We start from the raw sequence: 21,103 nt of genomic DNA on the forward strand, positions 1-21,103 counted from the left end.
TGTATTTTTGTTATCCATTAACCAACCTCCCCCTACCTTTACTAATCTCTGTTAACCACCATTCTACTCTTTATACCCATAAGATAAACTCTGTTAGTTCCCACATGAGTGAAAACATGCAATATTTATCTTTTTGTACCTGGCTTATTTCACTTAACATACTTACATTATCTTTTCATGATAAACCTTTAACAAATGGGGTATAGAAGGAACACACCTCAAAACAATAAAGGTCATATATGACAATGCTACAGTTAACATTCAGCTAACATCCAGCCTCTCCTCCAAGATCTGGTATTAGACAAGGGTGTTCACTGTCATCACTTTTATTCCATGCAGTGCTGGAAGTTCTAGCCCCAGCAATTAGACAAGAGAAAGAAATAAAGGACATCCAAATTAGAAAAAAAAAATAAGTCAAATTGTCCTTGTTTGCAGATGACATGATCTTATATTTAGAGAATATAAGACTGTTAGAGGCCGGGCGTGGTGGCTCACGCCTGTAATCCCAGCACTTTGGGAGGCCGAGGTGGGTGGATCACGAGGTCAAGAGATCGAGACCATCCTGGTCAACATGGTGAAACCCCGTCTCTACTAAAAATACAAAAAATTAGCTGGGCATGGTGGCGCGTGCCTGTAATCCCAGCTACTCGGGAGGCTGAGGCAGGAGAATTGCCTGAACCCAGGAGGCGGAGGTTGCGGTGAGCCGAGATCGCGCCATTGCACTCCAGCCTGGGTAACAAGAGTGAAACTCCGTCTCAAAAAAAAAAAAAAAAGACTGTTAGAATTGCTAAATGAACTCAGTAAAGTAGCAGGATACACAGTTAACATACAAAAATCAGTAGTATTTCTATTTGCTAATGGTGAACAATCTGAAAAAAATCAAGAAAGCAGTTTATAAGAGCTACAAAAAAACCCCACCTAGGAATGAATTTAACCAAAGAGTTGAAAGAGCTTTACGATAAAAACTGTAACACACTAATGAAAGAAATTGAAGAGAACACAGAAACAAATGGAAAAATATCCCATGTTCATAGACTGGAAGGATTATAATTATTACAGTATTTGTACTACTCAAAGCAATCTACAGATTCAATGCGATCCTTATCAAAATACAAATGACATTCTTCACAGATACAGAAGAAGCAATTCTTAAATTCATATGAAACCATGAAAAACCAAAACAGCCAAAGCAATCCTGAGAAAAAAAGAACAAAGCTGGACTCATCAGACCACCTCACTTGTAAGCTGAACCAAAACAGCATAGTGGTGTAATGAAAACAGAAAAATAGACCAATGGACCAGAACAGAGAAGGCAGAAACAAATATTCAACGCACATTTTTAACTCCACAAGGATTAATTAGGTCAGAAAAAGACATAATTTATATCTTGATTTTGGAAAGTTTGTCAAATATCAAAAATTTAAAACACTTGGTGTTACAGGTCATTGTAAAATAAGTCATTCACTTAACTAAAGTGATAACGCAAGGATTTCAAACACAGGTGAAAACCTCGGTTCTTTGAGAGAGGAGACTCAATTTTCCAAACAATAACCCCTAATAAAAACAGCATTAAGCCAATTAAATTTGTTTCTTGATATTTTATAAACAATCTATACAATTTTAGCCCTAATCATAAGATATAACTTCCACAAGCCTCTTATAATTTTTATAACCTGTATTAAAGAGTCAGTTAATGCTTCAAGAAAACCTTGTTAATCTGACACAGGGGTCCATATGTTGGTCTTGCATCAGTGTGACTTTGACGTTAAGGATTAATTTATAGAGAAACTAAACTTATTTATCTCTAATCACCTCTTAAAATCTCACACGCCCACGTCTTCTGTGATAGGCCACGGCCTTAAGGAGCTGAATAGCTTTCATTGCTGGCCCTGCATTCAGGATTGCAGTTTATTTTGATCGGCTTCCTCTACCTGGCCTGAAGATGAGGTATAGTGTGAAAGAAAATAAAATGAAAAAATATTTGTTTATTAGGACAGGAAGCAAACTCTGAAACCAAGCGTGTGTGTTTGTTTTTCACCCTTTCTTTGCAGTGGAGAGGCATTTTAGCCAAAGTAGAGAGGTTTTGTTACCCATAATTTGGAATTCTCATTCAGATTTGACCCAGTCAGGTAGAATCAGTCAAATCCGATGGAAGAAAGTCTGGAAGAAACAACCCCAATATGATTACTGAACACTCTACTGGTAGAGAGAAATTAAGACAATTTATAATTGTCATTACATTGAGGGTCTATCTCTCCCTTTAGCTTACTTAGGGACGAGTCTCCACCTGAAGACAGCTCTCTGCCATCCTGCAGTTGGGATAAAAACTGAAACTCATCTTCCCTGGTGGGCATGCGCTTAAACTCCATAAAGGAGTTAGCTGCCCTCCATCATCATGGAAGCAGGAATCTTGCCTTCCTTGTTGGAAGCAAGTAAAACTTCAAAAAATTGAGTTGTACGGCAAATAAACTTTAGATCTCAACGAAATTTTGGGAGATCAGGTATTCTCTGTGAAGCAGCATTGTTTATCTGGGGTAATACCCAAGGTTTGCTGCTTGATACCAAAGAAATCAAGGACACGAACACACGAGAGTGAGATTAAGAGTGGAAGTTTAATAGACTAGAGAAAGAAAAAACTCTCCAGAGAGAGAAGGCTCTCGAGTGGGTCTTCTGGTTTCGTGGTGAAATGCGTGAAGTTTTATGGGTGGGCTTGAGGAGGCATAGTCTGATTTACATAGGGGATGAGAGACCCTTGGTAGGACCAGCTGTGCCATTTACATAGTACACAAAAAAGCTGGCTGCCCCACCTCATCTGTTATTATGCAGATGGGTCCTCTCCTGGCCAGCTCCATGTTATCTGCTCCTTTCTGTACATGTAGTAGACAAAGAAAGGGAAGATGGAGCCTTCATGTTGAGCATGCCTGGCCCTCAGGTGCCTTCTCCCATTGGCACAGCTGCCGGCACTCACCCACGCAGGATTCTAGCTTGCTTTTCTGTCTGCAGTTTGATTTTTCAGGCTGCTGTTTGTTAGAAGAGAAATGATTTGGGGCTGCTTTTTATTAAAAGGCAAACCTTGCTGAGGACTCTCTTACCCTCACTAACTGCCTAAATATTTTTTTTCTAGCTCTTGTATCATCTAGAGGGGTTGCTCCCAGACCTCAGCAAATTGTCCTATTGGCTTGAGCCATAAAGTTAGCTCATGCTGGTACCAAGCAATGTCAGGAGGTGTCAAACTTTAAGGGGCATCTCCATTCAGAATCCCTCCATGGTTAACAGAATGCGAACCCTGAATATCTGAGACAGGTCTCCGTTAATTTAAAAAGTTTATTTGTCAAGGTTGAGGATGCATACCCATGACATAGCCTCAGGAGGTCCTTATGATATGCACCCAAGGTGCTCAGAGCACAGTTTGGCTTTATACATTTTGGGAAGACAGGAGACCTCAATTAGCAGATGTAAGCTGAACATCCATTCAGTCTGGAAAGGCAGGATAACTAGAAGCAAATGCAGGACAACTTGCAGGAGGGAGGGAGCTCCAGGTCTCAGGTAGGTAACTGACAAATGTTTGCATTCTTTTTAGTTTCTGATTAGCCCCTCCAAAGGCTAAATGCAATGAGATGTGCATTTATCTCAGTGAGCAGAGGAGTGATTGAATAGAATGGGAGGCAAGTTTGTCCTAAGCAATTCCCAGCTCGACTTTTCCCTTTAGCTTAGTGATTTTGGGGCCCCGAGATTTATTTTTCTTTCACAAATTCTCCAACTATTATTACATTGAGGGTCTATTTCTGTCTTTAATTGCAGTTGTTTTGCATTATAAATAAATAATAGAGCTCTAACTGTACTTGCTTTACATTGGTGCTCCAGTGCTGGGTGTGTATATATTTATAATTGTCATACTTTCTTGCTAAATTTATTTCTTCATCATTTAATGATTTTCTTTGTCTATTTTTATGTAGTTTTGACTTAAACTCTATTTTGTCTGACATAAGTATAGCTATTATTGTAGGCTTTTGATTTCCAGTTGCATGAAATATTATTTTGCATCCCTCTGCTATCAGTCTTCATCCCAAGGGTGGCATGCATGGGTGCTGGTGGTGGTGGTGGCAGGCCTATAAATAGGCTCTTCCTATTTATATCTTTATATAAATTGCTGAATGAATAAAACTGCATCAACATTCAAGTTTGCTTGTGTTCTTTTTCCAGCTTTTCCTCTACTGCCCTATGTAAGCAGAATTATCATTCCCTTATTGCAACCAATTCATTTTTAGAAACTGATTTTCAAACAGAAAAGCTTATAAAATCTCCATAACAAGTTGTGGATATTGCTGCCATTGCTGGTGTTGAAACTACATTTTCTTGTAATCTCTTGGGAAATTTCTTCAGGACACTAAGCAGATGAAGCAAGCTTAACTCTGTCAGTAGGATGAAATATATATTGTTTTAAGCTTTCCTAAAGAAGATAAAAACCACCCACCAGAAAACTCAGTGTACAACGTGACAAACTAATAATTTTCATGTTTTTGTGCCTCTCCCTGGATGGGGACTGCAGGTCTTCAGGGAATGCTGGCATTTCTGAGTGCCAAGAAAAGAATCGGCAAAGGAGCGTTATCTAGACAATGGTTTCATCTAATCATTGTTTTTTTGTTGTTGTTGAGACAGTCTTGCTCTGTCTCCAGGCTAGAGTACAGTGGCGTGATCTTGGCTCACTGCAACCTCTGCCTCATGGGTTCAAATGATTCTGCTGCCTCAGCCTCCTGAGTAGCTGGGACTACAGGCACCCAGCACCACGCCCAGCTAATTTTTGTATTTTTAGTAGAGACGAGGTTTTACCATGTTGGCCAGGATGGTCTCGATCTCTTGACCTTGTGATCCACCCACCTCGGCCTCCCAAAGTGCTGGGATTACAGGCATGAGCTGATGTATTATTCTAAGGTATTGCTTTTAAAGTGCTGGAAATACAGGTGTGAACTGATATATTATTTGAAGGTATTACCTTTCTTAAGTAGCTTAAAAAGGGAAAGGATTAAGGCCAGGCACGGTGGCTCACGCCTGTAATCCCAGCACTTTGGGAGGCCGAGGCGGGTGGATCACAAGGTCAAGAGATCAAGACCATCCTGGTCAACATAGTGAAACCCCATCTCTACTAAAAATACAAAAATTAGCTGGGCATGGTGGTGCACGCCTGTAATCCCAGCTACTCGGGAGGCTGAGGCAGGAGAATTGCCTGAACCCAGGAGGCGGAGGTTGCGGTGAGCCAAGATCGCACCATTGCACTCCAGCCTGGGTACCAAGAGCGAAACTCCATCTCAAAAAAAAAAAAGAAAAGAAAATCTCCGTCTTCCCACACCGATAACAAAGAATCAGAGGCTACTCTTCCTGCAACCCTCCCGCTTCCACCAAGGCTCACGTGGAAAGGGAGAGGGCCTTGGATTGGCTGTGGGCCAAGCAGGGACCGTCCCTTCATCTGCACAGGGCACCAGCTCCCCTCAGCCTTTAGCCACGGAGCAAATCCTTCAGAAAGAAGTACTTAAAACCCGGAACACTTTGTAAATGGGTCCTTGAGCCGCTTGCTCGGGCCCGCGCCCACCCTGTGGCCTGCTTTCTCGCTTCAATAAATCCCTGCTTCTGACCCTTCATTCCTGTGTTACTTTGTGCATTTTGTCCAATTCTTTGTTCAAAATGCCAAGGACCTGGACAAGTCACTCAAGAGCCTTCTTCCAGTAACACGAATAGAGTCACATTCTGAGGTACTGGGGGTTAGGTCTTCAAGACATAAATTTTTAGGGGCAACATTGAGTCATAACAACCAATAATGCTTAGTTTACATGCTTCTGTTAGTTGCTCCAATGTGTAAAAGTTGGCTGCATGAACTGCCAAATATGTTCTATTTCTACACCACAATCAGAAATGTTTAGAAGAGTTGAAAATTCAAAGACTGGGGACACCCAACTGGTGGAACTTTAGGTCAGAAAATGCAATTTTGAAAGTGCTTTTCTGTGCTGAGTTGGGAACCACTGACCGGGAAGCTGCAGAAGGGTTACCGATTGCTTTACGTTGGGGAGGGTGATCACGAGTGAAAACAAGCCTGTCAACACCTGCGTGCACACGTTTCTAGAGACAGAAGAGGACTTGAGGAGATGAGGACTGTGGCTGGTTCTGCACGACCTGTTCATCTTCTCAGTGGCTTTAGCGGAAATAAAAAGTTTATGTTGACTATGGCATATTGCCTCATTAGTCTTTGGGGTTAGACAACTGATTTCTTCATTTCTTTTTTTTGAGATGGAGTTTCGCTCTTGTTGTCTAGGCTGGAGTGCAGTGATGCTGTCTTGGCTGGCTGCAACCTCTGCCTTCTGGGTCCCAGCGATTCTCAGCCTGAGTAGCTGGGATTACAGGTGTCCCCACCATGCCGGCCTAGTTTTTTGACAGCTGATTTCTATTAAAAGTCTGTAATCAAGAAATGTGGGCCCTAAAGTTTAACTCTATCACCACATAGTACTCCATGTTGTTTTCCATGTTTTAAGAGTTAAAGAGAAAGCCTCAAACAATATAAAATTGCCATTCTTGGATCAAGAATAATAATCATTCACCAACAAAAATTACCCAGCACTGACTAGGTATCACCATCACATGTGCTAGAGATGCAAGCGTGAACTCAACAGATGGAAATCTTATGCCATGGAGCCCACAGCTGGGAAAAGCTACAAGATGTGCTTATAGCAAAACTAATGGCATCTTAACCAGAACAAAAAATCTCCCAAATGGAATGTTAAATGATAGAACTTGAACCAAATAACAGTAAATATGATAAAATTGACATCTTTATATAGAAGTTATAATATGTGTTTACATATGTTTTATATACATATGTAAGTTCATATACATGTATAACTGTCATAAAATGCTAAGAAAAGACATTAAGATGTTAATACACAAATGGTCAAAGCCTAGACAAATAGTCCTTACGGAAGACTGGTAGTTGGTAAGTAAAAGTGAAAGCTCTCCAGGCTGAAACTGCTCCCTGCCTTGACCCGCCTGTGACCTGCTGATACTTGGCTTTCAGTTTCTGAGGATAATTGGCAGTTGTTCAGACCTTCAGATGAAGCCTCCTATGCTGTGCCAGGGGTTGTAAAATAATAAGGGCTAGAATGGCAAGTCGGTGAGGACAGTGGAGGCAGGGCCAGGCATTCTGCAGGTCCCCAGGGCCCTCCACGTGGGCCTGGCTCTTCTCTCTCTACACTCCCAACTCCTGCATCCTGCTCTCAGTACCCTTCACCCACAGGGGTCTCCAGTCTAACCTCCTTGCCGAGATGAGAAAGCTCTGGGCTCCCAGAGGAGCCGTCCGTGCCCGGTGCTGCTCTTGACTCAGCCGGGCCCTGCTCTTGACTCAGCCGGGCCCTGGACATCTCTGACTCGTGGAAAGTGACTCTCCCTGGGTGCTCTCTTGCCTCTCATCTCTGGAGGGGCCTTGCTGAGCCTCAGAGCCCCCGGGAGAGGCCCACCTGCTTCTCCCACTGGGGAGGGTTTGACTCAGGGTCCGGTGTCTCAGAGCTACACGTATAGCTGGCATCAGTCCTACCCCTGGAACATGGCCAGGCTCTCAACCTGGCCCCTGAGAGCTTAAATCTAGCTGATCCAGCTGGGTCCTTACCTCTCTTTCTTCACAAACATACTTAGCTTAGCTGGCTGTGGGTGCATGGCCAGGACTCCTGGGCCCCTCGTCCTGCAGACCCTCCTGTGCCCAGAGTGGGTGAGGGCCCTTTTTATGGCTTCTCATGTCCCTTGTCACTCGGTGACCTCTTTGCCTGCTTTCCTGTCTGCCTCCTCTCTCACCCACTTTCTTTGAAATAAAGTCTATGCCTGTTCACTGTTGCTTAAAATTGCTGGTACACAGTAGGTGCTTAATACATGATAATGGTAGCCAACACTCGTTGAGAGCTTCTGTAATCCAGGTGTTCTTTGCTCTAAGTGTTTTATACAGGTTAACTCATTTAAGCCTCACACAACCCTATGATATCACTCCCATCTTATATTCGAGGAAACCAAGGTGCAGAGAGGTTGAGTAGCTAGACTAGGGCCACACAGCAGAATCGAAATGCAAACTCAGGTTGCCTAACCCCGAGGCCCCTGGGCTGGGAAGGAGATGTTCTCTGACCACTCTCAACACCGTGGACCTAGTTGACTGGTGAGTAGTGGTGAGACTTGCAATCAGGCCTCCACCACACTCAGCTCAGGAACAGATGAGCCTTGTAACATCGCAGCCAGCAGGCAGTGGCAGAACTTCCAGGAACCAGCCTCTCGGCTTCAAAGGCAACAAAAGTGACGAAGCACCTTGGAAAACTTCAGAAAGTTCAAAGCCAACAGAACCCAAGGAGGCACTCACAGCCTGTGTCCTTCCTCTGCTCCTCATCGGGGCGCCTTGCTCCTGACTGCTGGGTGGGCATCCGCTGCTCCACGCTGCTGGCCTCCTCTCTGCTGCCATTAATGTTTCTGCTTCAGTGTTTTCCTCATCAGAGGAGCAGATGGTACCTTAGAGAAGGAGGAGAAGCTGGAGAGAAAGAACAGCAGTTAGGGTGGCAACAGAGAGGAGAAGCAGGCAGCAAGGAGGCAGCAAGGAGGCAGCAAGGAGCCTGAGCCTGCGTTGACATCTTGCTGGACCATGGTGGGGACCATGGTCTCCCATCAGGCCTGGAGCCCTGTGCTCGGCCGGTGGCCTCCCATCAGGCTTGGAGCCCTGTGTTCGGCGGCTCACACGGGGCCTGAGAGGAGAAGCTCCCGAGGGCAGTGCCCACCTGCTTGCCACCCCTGTGCTCACACCTCCTCACCCCCGTGCTTCCTGACCCAGTGTAGCAAGGGGGTTCCCTGCTGAACAGGAGAAAGTTGGAATGAGGTTGCAGCTTGCTGGTGGTCGGGTATCATATATATTTTTCTCTGCCTGGGTCGGTTTAAGGTTACAGAAAATGAAAGCTGAATTTCCAAGTGTGAAATAGATCTTTGCCATTTCCTGTGCTCACACTTCCTCACCCTCTATGCTGCCTGACCCAGCATAGAGAGGCATCGAGGGGCTTAGGGCTGGACCCAGAGTCGCTTCTGTACAGATGCCTTTCTGAGACAGCAGATATGCAAACTCAATGGGGAAAGGAAGAAATAAAAAGAAAGAAAGGCCAGGAGTCACGTGGTGACCTGAGCGTATGGATCACACCCAGTGTCCTGTAGCATGACCTCTGACGGTCAGGGGCACACAGGACACTTGCTCCCTCCTGAGCCTGTTTCCTGCCCTGACAGTGCTCACTGACCTCACCTGACTTCTGCGTTCTGTAGCCTCACTGTTCTGCTGCTGCTGTCCCCGTCTGCCCTGGGTATTTCCAGCCTGAATCTGAAAGCCCCAACCAGGGGCTGGGTGCTCATCTCCCACTGAACCCTAGGAAGCCCTCCCGTCTTTGTTAGTAGCTCTGACTGGGTTGGGTCCCCATCACTCTGCTCCTTCCTCTGCCTTTCCCCCAGCCCTTCCTCAGAACCCGCTGTCCATTAGGAATGGGGCAGTCACCGGGCTGGTTCCCCTGCCTGGATGTTCAGCTTTGCAGGTAAGCCAGGTCCTACTGCAAACCTGGCACGAGCATCACCACATCGCCATCCAGCCCTCAGAGGCCCAGCCCTGGCATCCTGGCCGATCAGGTCAGGCGTCTCCTACCATGGAGCAAAGTGCTTCCTTCCTGTTACTCAGGCCACTGAGGACTCATGGTTCAGGCACTGGCTTCTCTGACCAGAGGGAGTCTTTCAAAAGGAGAAGGACTTCATTCTAGGAAGGAACTTTTTGGGGTTCCAAAGGGTCAGAGCCTCCCTTCCAGACTGAGGCTCCCCCGGGTCACAGGACAAGACCATGGTATGTCTGGGGAAATGGGCTACCACCTTCTCTTATTGACTGTATCTCAGTGGCTGCCCTGTAGCCTGGTGTCCAGCTGGTCTATGCTGGCATCTTCACCCGACCTGTGGAACAGTCCAGGGACCTTTCAGGAAGCAAATGCTCTAAGGGAAATGCTGCCTGATCTGTGGGGATAAAGATAATGAACGTGGAGATGGTCTGCTAGAGCTGGGAGCTGTTCTCAGTGAGCTCCTCACACAGAGCTAAGAAGTGGAATGGGACAACTTTATGTAGGAGGAAACAGGGGCAGAGAAATAGAATGGTGCTAGAGAACAAAAAGTATTCTGTGTTACTGAAGATGGTAAGAAAGACTTTATTCAAGGGAGGCCATGGCAGCAGGTGTAGGGACCAGCACAACAGGCTTCTGCAGCGGGGAAGGGAGATAGGGCTCAACTCCAAATACGACGTCGGAAAATCGGCATTAACAGCCAAGGAGAAGGTTGGGAGTCAGTGGCTGGAAAACTGCTAAGAAGAAACATTGTGTAAAGGGGATTCTGGCAGAGGGAAACTAACTGGATTCTTGCTGAAGATAGACATCACCTTGGGGCTGATGGAGAATGAGGAATCTGATCAGATCGCAAGCATGATCGGATACTGAAGGTGGTTAAATGGACTTAGCGGGATTCTTGCTGAAACTGGACAAGGCAAAACCAATACAGAAGGAAGCCCAAAAGTCAGGGCCCAGTAGAGCAGAGAGCTCAGAGAGAACCTGAAGCAGAATTTGGTCAAGCAGAAAATCTTTGTGAGTGACTGGGAGAACAGGGAGGGTGCCACTTTCAGAAGCAAACCCAGGAGCTGGGTTGATGGGAGGGAGGCCACGGTGCCCGCAGGGAGTGCTTTCATCTGGAACATGGAGAAGAATGTTGCTTCTGGTTCCAAGAATGATCTCAGCTGCCCGGAGAGAGTGGGACACCCACAGGGAGATCTGCGGGCTGGCTGTGAAGCCACAAGGTGTGGGAGGCGATCAATCACAGACAGTGCATACCCATGTTCCCCGTGAGTGTCTCGGGCTCTCTTCTGCTTTTCTTCCGGAATGGCGACCCCGGGTGGGCTGCTGGCAGCTTCACCACAGTAACAACAGGTAAGCCCAGGTCTGTGCTCACTGGGCCACAGAGAATTTGCTCAGGGTCTGTTTGGGGAAGTAGGAAGTTGGCACGGAGCGGGACTGTCCCAAATTTAGTATCTGTGACATTCTATTCTCCATGTGACATGAGTGATGCACATGCTGGCTTTTGACCAGTATCAGCGAAACTGTTCATTCTGCCTGACTATCCCTCCTCTCCGACCCTGGCCTGCACTTCAGGCTCAGTGTTGGGGGAATGGCAATGGAGGAAGGGCTTACAGAGTGCCCACAAAAAATGGTTACAAGTACTGGGAACAGAGGCAAACTGCGTCAGGCCTGTCGCGAGGCAAACTGCCCTAAGCCTCATGTTCCCGGTGCAGAGTGGCCTTGACTCTGCCACGGCGCATCACATGCTCAGGGGCCTAACACCCCTTCTGTAGCATCACAAAGTAACCAGACCTGTGGGCTCCTTGTGAGACGCACTTCCTCCAGCTGTGCCTAGAATGCAGTCTGTAGATAATAACCACATGCTTCTGCTTTTCAAAGTTTCCCACAAAGCTGCCACTGCTACAGTCTTTAGAACGACCCGCCAGTTCCTGTTCACCGACGAATGCTCCACCCTCGTACCACCCCTCCCCACCATCACCTCAACTTCACCCCACCATCTGCTGACGGCTCAGGGTCATTGTAACCAACAAATACTGTGGGAACCGGAGCTCGGGGCGTTCACTGCTCCAGTACAAATGATGGTCCCCGATCCCACTTTCATTCTTAATCTTTTTCTCATTCCTTTGTTGCCAGCGAACTCGGGGTGCCCACTGGTTGGGTATGGGGGCTGGTTCCCTACCCTCCAGGCCACACTGACAGCCAGCCCAGGCAGGCATCCAGCATCATGGCACTGCAGCAGTTTGGTGGATGTAACTAGCAAATGTTTAACCAAGACTACACTGTAAGTCTGGCTTCCTGGCCTGACATTCATCTGCCAGAAACAATCCTTATTTTTAGCCACCTCAGCTGGTCAGAATTCATAGGTAAGTGAAACTAGAAAAAAAGGGGAGAGGTTTAATGGGCCAAGGAAAGAAAGAACCGTAAAATGCATAGCCTTGGACCATGCTGTGGACCCTATGAACCCCTTCTCAGCATGTGGACTAGTACTAGATACCAAGAGCTATCAGGGGGACTGATAAGGAAATAATCCAGAGCAGCTCATGAAGACCAAGGATGCTTTCAGATATCTGAGGAGGCCACATCATAAGGAAACCTCAATGATGGCTACTGGGAGGTGGTTTTGCTGTGGTTCGTGGGCTCCATTTTTATGGAAGGAAAGCTACATTTCAGATAGAAGTCAGTAAAAATGAAGATGCTGTCTTTCTTTCTACACAAGCACACACAGGACTCCATGGGAGTCTCCAGTCTGGGGATCCAAGCCTCTGGGGGCTTCTGGGCATCTGGTCACCCTGTGAGACATGTCCTCAGTTGAGATGGTAGAGGAAAAACACAAGACGTGCAGTCACTTTATATTTCTGCTCCCATTTCACATCCATGTTGGCGTCTGCAGAGCATTCCAACAGGTGGACTGGCCCCATTGACCTTGCTACACCAACCACAAACTGTTGCTGATATTTGCTCACATGTTGCTAACATGGACAAGGGAAGTCCACTGCTATATGCCTGCACTGCGACGGGCATGCATGGTCTCCACTCCCACCCTGAGAAGTAGGCACTGCCATCTTCCCTGCACTTTCCTGAAACTGGGGCTCAGACTAGTGGGACAGCGTGTCCAGGTTCACACAGTGCTCTGTGGCAGAGCTAGAGACAGGCCTCACTCCAAAGCCTCTTCTCACTGCACACAACCAGCCCCTCTCCAGGTAAAGTGATATTTTCCATCTTTCTAAAGAGAGCAAGAGACAAGGTTTTTCTCTGTTATCTTGAGGTTATGATGGAGGTTGAACAGGAGAAAGTTGGAATGGGGCTGCATGTCGTCCTTGGTTGGGTATCAGATAGATTTGTCTCTGCTTGGGTTGGGTTATAGAAAATGAAACCTGAATTTCAGAGTCTGAAATGCATCTTTGCCATTTCCTGAAAACTTGCCTTCAAGAAGGAAAAGCTGCAGAGCCCTGACCGTTCCTGAGTTCTCACGCCATGACATAGCAGGATTTTTGCAGGCTTTTCCTCCAACCCCTGGCAAGATGAGTTTTTAAGCAGGTAGGGTGGGACAGGCTGGTGGTAGAGGAGATAGCTCACGAAGTTCCACAAGGCAGGGAGTCTGGGATTCCTTCCTAGGTTGGGGAAGTCCATACATCTTCTTTGAAAGGAGAGTTGGTGACAGAATGTTTAGAATGACTGCCGGAATCTGTCTAGCAAGTCCTGGCTCTGTCATTTTCTGGGGCCTGAGAAGAGTTCTGTCTGGAATGGAAGCTGACATTTCCTGACACATTTGAAGGGCCTCTTCTACCCTAACCATGTCTGAGGGATTTGTGAGTCCTCTGGCCTTCTCTGAGCTCCTGTTTCTGTCTCCTCTGAAATTCTTAATCGACATTGTTCAATAAACAAGAACCTGCTAAGTTCCCTGCATCGCTTCTTGGCATCGTGCTGCGCCTCAGCAGGGATTCCAGGGAGACCCTGCTGATCTCCGCCTCTGTCCTGGTCCTGTCCCTCTCCTGCTCCTCCATGCCTTGGCCTCAGAGGCACCTGGACAGCCCTGTTGCTTCTCTCCTGCAGGCCTGACACCTTCTTCTTCAGCTGAAGGAGACACCGGGAGGCCCCTTCCTGCCCGCTGTAGAGAATAACCACCATATCCTGAACTGTCAGACTGTGCAATCAGCATTTCAGTGCCTGCAGGAGGGTTTATTGCCTTTTATGGCTAGAAATATTGACTTGTCCATAGATACCAATGAAGAATGACATATGTTGTAATAACAAATTCTCAACGTTTGCTTATAAAGGTGTTTATCTTATCTCCCTTGTCTCCCATTTCAAACGAGTAGCCTAGGATAGAGCTTATGCCCTAACAACAGATTAGCAAGAAAAGAAAGACAGAGGGAGAAGGAAAATGGGGCCGAGGGAGATTCCCAGTTCCTTGTCTAGAGAAATATAAGCAGGTCATAAGAGTTGATTATGGGAGAAGAACGGAAGGGATGGATCTCATGAGAAGGAGATCTGAGAATTACCCCTGAGAAACAGGTGGACAATGATAGTGGCTGTGGGCCCAAGACATTCCGTCTCCTTAATCCCCACAAAACCCAGGGAGTGAGACTTTGGACTGTTCTTTACAGCTCACACAACAGGCCCAAAGGTGCTGCAAACCACCGCCTCCACCCCCCACCACGATGACCACTTTCTCCTAGTCATGTTCTTTTACAAGTGGACCTACTGCTAATATCTCTACTGGCCCTTGAATGGTGACAAGTAGTCTTCAAAAAGATGAACATACCAACATACAAGGACAGGAGGAGGCCATTAGAGAAATCATGTATGAAATACAACTCTGAGCTTTCTGGTGGCCAAAACTCTTTTATCTAAGGGTTCATAGTTCATATTATTCAAACAAGGAAGCATGCTATTTCTTTGAAAGAGAGGCAGTTCCCCCCGCCCCCGCCAGCGACACTTAATTCTAGAAGAGATTTGTTGTTTGGGGTCTTCCACAGGAATCTCTAGTTCTGTCAACATCTCTGCTACAACAGCACTTGCATTTTGTGTGTCCATTTGTGGAGCTGGTTCTTGATAAATACCTATGTGAGACCCAGCATTAAAATTGTTGCTGAAGAACATATGACCAGGCAGTTATGAATTACGAGCTGTTTTTTTTTGAGACGGAGTTTCGCTCTTGTTACCCAGGCTGGAGTGCAATGGCACGATCTCGGCTCACCGCAACCTCCGCCTCCTGGGTTCAGGCAATTCTCCTGCCTCAGCTTCCCGAGTCGCTGGGATTACAGGCATGCGCCACCATGCCCAGCTAATTTTTTGTATTTTTAGTAGAGACGGGGTTTCACCATGTTGACCAGGATGGTCTCGATCTCTTGACCTCGTGATCCACCCACCTCGGCCTCCCAAACAAGCTGTTCTTAACTCTTTCTTTTTTCAGACTTACTTGCTAAGCTCACAATAGTCTTCTTCCCCTGAGAGTTTTCCATTAGGGGATCAGAACAGGTGTTCTTGCAGTACCTTCCTAGGCCAGTGCAATCTACTGCACTTGGGTTTGTGTCAAGATGATATTGGTCTGCAGTGGTTAATTATTAGGCCACTGGAAATACAGTCCTATAAAAGTAAGTGAAAGGAAGGGGTAGGAATAGTCCACCTTCAGGATTCTCCTCATTTTCTAAGTCTTCCCTCTCTAGGCAAGAACACTTGCCTTCTTCTCCATCTCAGAGGCAGTCCCTCCACAAGAAGATCCAAAATACTTGAAGGTGAGCATTTGCAGGGTGGGTTGGCAATACCCGTGTCAGAGTGGCTGCCTGTTTGTGGTACAGTGACTTCAAAACTGAGAAATTTGCGTCCTCAGCTAAGGAGGTGCTTTCCTTGAAGTGCAGCAGCCCAGACCTTTCTAGTACATGTGATAGTAGGAGCCTGGGCCCTGCTGTAGCCCTTTCTCCTCCATTCTCTTTTCTGCAGCGTATCAAAGGAGCCATCATGTCCCTGTCCTCCAGCTTAAAGAGTCTCCTCATCGTCTGTGCCTTCGCGACTTTTGTTTTCAGTACTGTGGGTAAGAATGAGCAATTGCCCCTTTCTCCCAAAGACCTGGAGGGTGAGGATGGCAATAAAGTCCCTTGGGGGCAACTGTGGACCATGTGGGCCTCCCCAGACCCATCCAGCCCCACATGGAGCAGGTGTCATGGCACTTTGATTCCCAGGGATCTCTGGCTATAGGAAACATCAACTATGACTTGACAGCTTTCATTCTTGAATTATTTTTTCAACAATATTTATTTCCTTTCAGTAGAGAGTCTGACATGTGTAGATTGTGCTGATGCTGCATGTACCTCTACACCACGCACTTGTACGAACACTGAAATCTGCTTCAGCATCAGGAAACAATTTAATAATACATCAACAGGTAGGCCCCACCAACCACCCTGCCCAAGCTGCTGGACACTCAGGGCAGACAAAGGAGGTACTTAGTGTAAGAGGGTTACTTTGTTAAGAAACTTGACGTATTTCCTCCTTCCTTCATGTATCGTCTAGTTCATCCTTTCTTCCTAAAATAATGTCTTGCCAGTATGGGGCTGGGAGAGTGGGGTGGCAGGAGGTGGCAGGGATGGGGTGCTGTGTCAAACAGAGTGTCCAGGGAAAGGTCTGGGTGGTCTGGGCCCATACATCAAGCTAGTGGGGACCGTTGAGGAATGACACTCCTTTTTAGCAAATTCTAACCTATTGTCCCTCCACCGGTTTATTCTGTGAAATGGACCAATGCCAGGGCAGTCTTTTGGAGAAGTGGAAAGACTAAAGACAATGGAGTAGGGACTGGCTGCCCATTGGGCATCACTGCCTATGTGCCTCAGAGAGAAAATTCTTGGGGTTTGGTTCTGCGCAGGGCAGCACATCCTGCAGAAAGGCTGTTCAAGCCAGTGTAAACCACTGTTCTTCTCGGCAACACTGGGGGATAAGATCACATTTGGGTATGGCCATCAATGCTGCAAAACTGACAATTGTAACCAAGAGGACTTCCAAGGTGAGGACCAGCCCAGCTCTGTGCTCTCCTACCCTTCCTGCTCCTGATCCCCATCCACTGGTTTTAGCCTCTGCCTTCTAAGAACCTGCCCGCAGTTCATCTCTCTGCTTCTGAGATACCCACTGACGTTACTTGCCAATTGCCTGTCCTTCCTGCAGCTCTCCTTGTGGAGCACCATCGATAGAAGTCCCTCTCCTGCAGGGGAGACTAAGCGATGGTGGGTGACAGCGATTGGTTCTGGGGATTTTCCATTAATGTGAGTCTGTTGACTTAAATAATTTTATCTCCTATTCCAGCTGAAAGATTTGCCCTTCCCCTCCTTTTTTTTTTTTTTTTTTTTGTTTTTGTTTTGAGACTGAGTCTTGCTTTGTCACCAGGCGCCAGGCTGGAGTGCAATGGCGCAATCTCGGCTCACCGCAACCTCCGCCTCCCTGGTTCAAACAATTCTCCTGCCTCAGCCTCCCGAGTAGCTGGGACTACAGGCACGTGCCACCATGACCAGCTAATTTTTGTATTTATTTATTTATTTTTTTAGTAGAGACACGGTTTCACCATGTTGCTCAGGATGGTCTCGATCTCTTGACCTTGTCATCTGCCTGCCTTGGCCTCCCAAAGTGCTTGGATTACAGGCGTGAGCCACCGCACCCAGCTTCCTCATGTCTTTAATTCCTCACTCCATCAATAGTATCTTCTTAAACTACAGTTTATATTCTCTACCATTCTTCAAATATTTTTCTCCAGCCAGGGCAGAGAGGGGGTGATTCATGGAAAGGGAAAGTAACACTGAGTTCCTATAAAAATTTTTTTTAATTACTTTACATGGAAACATCTAATACCTACAATCCTCCTCCCTCCTCCCATGGCATCCTCGTTGTAATTGTGTGTGTGTGTGTGTGTGTGTGTGTAGAAATCCTAGAATAACCATGTTCTTTTTAATTTTATCTGCCTATTCCTTAAGATAAAATTTTTCTCTCTTCGTTCAGTGGCTCGGAAATCCTCAGATCCCAATGGCATTATCTGTCCTACCTGCTACAGCGAAAGTGATTCTATCTGTAAACAGACTTCCCTCGCCTGTCAAGGGGAAGAGAAAAGCTGTGTTGTGTTTACAGGCTCAGGTATCCATAGCATCTTGGTGTTCATTTTCCTGTAGTATATTACCCACTTATTGCTGGATAACTAGTTACCCCAAAATTTGAGCTGAAAACAACAAAGCATTATTATTTTACAGTTTTTGTGTGTCAGGAATCTGGATGTGGCATAGTTGGGTGGTTCTGGCTCAGGTCTCCCATGAGGTGGAAGTTAAGGTGTCATAGGGGCTATGGTCATTTGGATGAAGGGTCTGCTTTCAAGTTCACGTGGTTGCTGGCAGTCCTTTGTTCTCCTCTGAGCCTCGGAGGTGCCTGAGTTACATCATGACATATCAGCTGGCTTCTCCCAGAACAAGCGATAACAGGAGAGAGGGAGGAGCTATAGCTTCTAATAATCTAATTTCAGAAGTGACACATCATCGCTTCCACTTGTACTCTTGGTGACACAGAGATCAAGTCGGACACAGCGTGGGAGAGGTCTGTGCAAGTGCACAAATGCCACGGGATGGGAACCACTGGGGAGTATCTTAGAGGCCGATGAGCACATCTAGCCAGGTGTGCTACAGGGCCAGGTGCTCGGTTATCCTGCTAAGGTCTGGAAGGAGAATAAAGGAAAAGGGAAGAGAGGAGAATAGAAAACACAATTGCTTCCCATAGCGAGGACTTAGGCTTGAGGAGGACGTTATCACTATGGTGTCCTGAAATCAACTCTTGGCTCATTGGCAATGAAGGGGTGACGGCACCTCAGTTCTGGCTGTTTTCATCACTACCGTTATTATCATTACCAAACCCCATGATTAAGCATTTAATTTTTGCATGGTGTCCTTCTGAAATCTATGGAATGATTTGTAATTTTCGTCAGTAGGGACAAAGTATATCTGTGGTGAAGGACACATGTTCCACTCAATCATAATATTTTTATTTCTAGTCTGTACTGTACAGTTGGATGGGTACTGTCAGTTCTCCTCTGATAATTTGTCAGAGGTTTCCTGGAATTAGTGGTGCTTTAAGAGCTATTAAATGATAGAAGAGAAAATTTACTGGGAAAAGAGATGTGTTGTGCTTTCTTTGGAGGGAAAGGGAGAAAGGTCTCAAAGGAGGGTCTAGCACTAACAGGTGAAGGGCCCTTTGTCTAGATGTGTTGAGGTGACTGAGAAAAACGTAATGTCACGTAGGATACAGAGGAGGGTTGGAGCTGTTGAAAGTGAGGCAGTCTCTCTACTCCATCTTATTATGGGGATAGCACAGGCATAGAATGCGATTTCACAGTGCTAATCTCCCAAGAAACTCAGAGCCCTGGATAGAAGAGATACAGTCTTGAGAGGAATGTGCAATATTTCACTCTGGGTTTTCCAAAGAGAGCAAAGGGAAGGAGGAGGACAGGTTGCACAGAAATATTTTAGCCAAATGCACGAGGTCTGACTTCTTGCTAGTGTTTTTCCCTAAATCAACCATCCCTCCCTTAGTCAGGACCCAAAGGCCCCAGTCTCAGTCATCCATCTGAGATAGCAAGGTCCCTTAGGGGTCTCTCCCAAACTGGAGAGATATTGGAACCAGAGGGAAATAAGGCTTTGTCCCTGGCTGGAGCTGGTGCAACTGTTGATGCTTCATACAGAAGGCAGAAGTCAGGGATTCTGGGGCACTCTGCACACCCTTTTCTTCCACAATTGATGCATATAGGTTGCCCTGAGGATGTGGATGAGGAGGGGAGACAAGGTGAGAGACAAGTCTAACCCCTGGGTCTTTCTCTTTGCAGGTAATAATCAACAGTCGATATTCGGCATGGGTTGTGCGACTGAAAGTGCCTGCAACCTGACGGATGTGGAAGCGATAAATAACATAAAAATCCGCACCTTCTGTACGGACGCCCGTAGCGGAAGCCCCCGGCTGACGTCCATCATCTCATCAGTTCTGACTGCTCTCTTTCTGCTGAAAGTCTTGCTTTGATCTCTTAGGCACTTCCAAGCCCATCTACAAACATTTCCAAACACTTCTATAAACCTTTAAAAGTTGGAGACCTTGAATGTCTTCCTCCCCACACTGCCTACCCACAACATCAGAGAATTAAAAAACTGATATGTCCAGAAGTATGTGTGTAATTACTTGTTTGTACTTTAGGTTAAAAAAGACCCCATTCACTCTTCTAATGGCTTCCTCCTTCTACCCAAGCACATTTTGGGGGGAGTCTAAATGGCAGCTATACGACTCCCTGTGCTGCGGTCTTGTATGAACTGCACTGTATCCTCAGCCACACATCCTGGTACGTGTTTCCTGATATTCTCTTTTCTTTTTCTTTTTTTTTTTTTTGAGATGGAGTTTCGCTCTTGGTACCCAGGCTGGAGTGCAATGGCGTGATCTTGGCTCAACACAACCTCCACCTCCTGGGTTCAGGCAATTCTCCTGCCTCAGCCTCCTGAGTAGCTGGGATTACAGGCACAGGCCACCATGCCCAGCTAATTTTTTGTATTTTTAGTAGAGACGGGGTTTCACCATGTTGACCAGGATGGTCTTGATCTCCTGACCTCGTGATCCACCCGCCTCAGCCTCCCAAAGTGCTGGGATTACAGGCGTGAGCCACCGCGCCCGGCCTCCTGATATTCTCAATTCCCACTCTTGATCCTTAGCTGCCCATTGCTAGGGAAAATTATTTTGAATGAACCATTCAGGTCCCAGGAGGGTCCTTTCCCACAGACTGTAAAGTCACAGGTATAATGAACTCTCCCCCGACCTCAGAATCCTGTGTGTGAAATTCTTGCCATATACTCTGGATACCTCTTTCAAAGATGGATGGGTATCAGGATAAAGGATGCAGGCAGAGGTGGTCTGTGAAGGTTGTTTTAAATGCCAAATTTAAAAGATGAAGGTGCATACACTGAGAGCCAAGAGGGCTGTGTCCTCCCAAGGCAGAGTTTGGAACCGTGGCAGCCACAGCAACGTTTCATAAATGTCTGTGAAAAGGTGGGGGGCCAGGCGAGGAAAAGCTTTTACAGGATTCAAACTTGCATGATGTTCTCATGGTGCTGATCCCACAATTAAGCAATCCTGTGGGGGGCTCAGACGGACCCCTGATTCTCCAAATTTCTGGGATGCCACCAGACCACATCTCTCAGCAATTTTTGAGCTGTATGTGGGCAAAGTGAGTACCCTTCTCCAGTACCCGGATCTACGGAACCCTCTCAGACATGGCCCTTTATGCTCTTCTGTATCCGTTGTATATGTGGGCAAAGTGAGTTCCCTTCTCCAGTACCCGGATCTACGGAACCCTCTCAGACATGGCCCTTTATGCTCTTCTGTATCTGTTGATTGCATGGGATGGACTTTCTGTCTGAGGAGGGCTAAGACGCAGTATAGAGAAGACTGGTCCT

General features: G+C 46.5%; 1 protein-coding gene across 2 annotated transcripts; it reads left to right on the plus strand.

Moving 5' to 3' along the window:
• Window positions 1-15,270: 15,270 nt before the first annotated feature.
• On the plus strand, window positions 15,271-19,825 carry LOC100896830 (protein RoBo-1-like). 2 transcript variants are annotated; one of them, XM_017966730.4, is made up of 6 exons: window positions 15,271-15,388; window positions 15,594-15,684; window positions 15,919-16,035; window positions 16,513-16,650; window positions 17,634-17,765; window positions 19,495-19,825. In XM_017966730.4, the coding sequence occupies exons 2-6, from the start codon at window positions 15,612-15,614 to the stop codon at window positions 19,683-19,685; spliced, it is 651 nt and encodes a 216-aa protein (XP_017822219.1). In that variant the 5' UTR covers window positions 15,271-15,388; window positions 15,594-15,611; the 3' UTR covers window positions 19,686-19,825. The 2 variants fall into 2 exon arrangements, with proteins under 2 accessions (XP_017822219.1, XP_035136629.1); XM_035280738.3 differs by having other exon boundaries at window positions 15,922-16,035.
• Window positions 19,826-21,103: the final 1,278 nt, after the last annotated feature.

Source organism: Callithrix jacchus, chromosome 19 (genome assembly GCF_049354715.1).
Source record: "Callithrix jacchus isolate 240 chromosome 19, calJac240_pri, whole genome shotgun sequence".
Classification (NCBI taxonomy): domain Eukaryota; kingdom Metazoa; phylum Chordata; class Mammalia; order Primates; family Cebidae; genus Callithrix; species Callithrix jacchus.

Bases quoted from the DNA above. Each gene is read 5' to 3' on its own strand.
- LOC100896830 (XM_017966730.4), top strand. From the start codon at position 15,612: ATGTCCCTGTCCTCCAGCTTAAAGAGTCTCCTCATCGTCTGTGCCTTC. The intron at 16,651-17,633 runs GTGAGGACCAGC...CTCTTCGTTCAG, and splicing joins TAACCAAGAGGACTTCCAAG to TGGCTCGGAAATCCTCAGAT. The intron at 17,766-19,494 runs GTATCCATAGCA...TTCTCTTTGCAG, and splicing joins TGTTGTGTTTACAGGCTCAG to GTAATAATCAACAGTCGATA.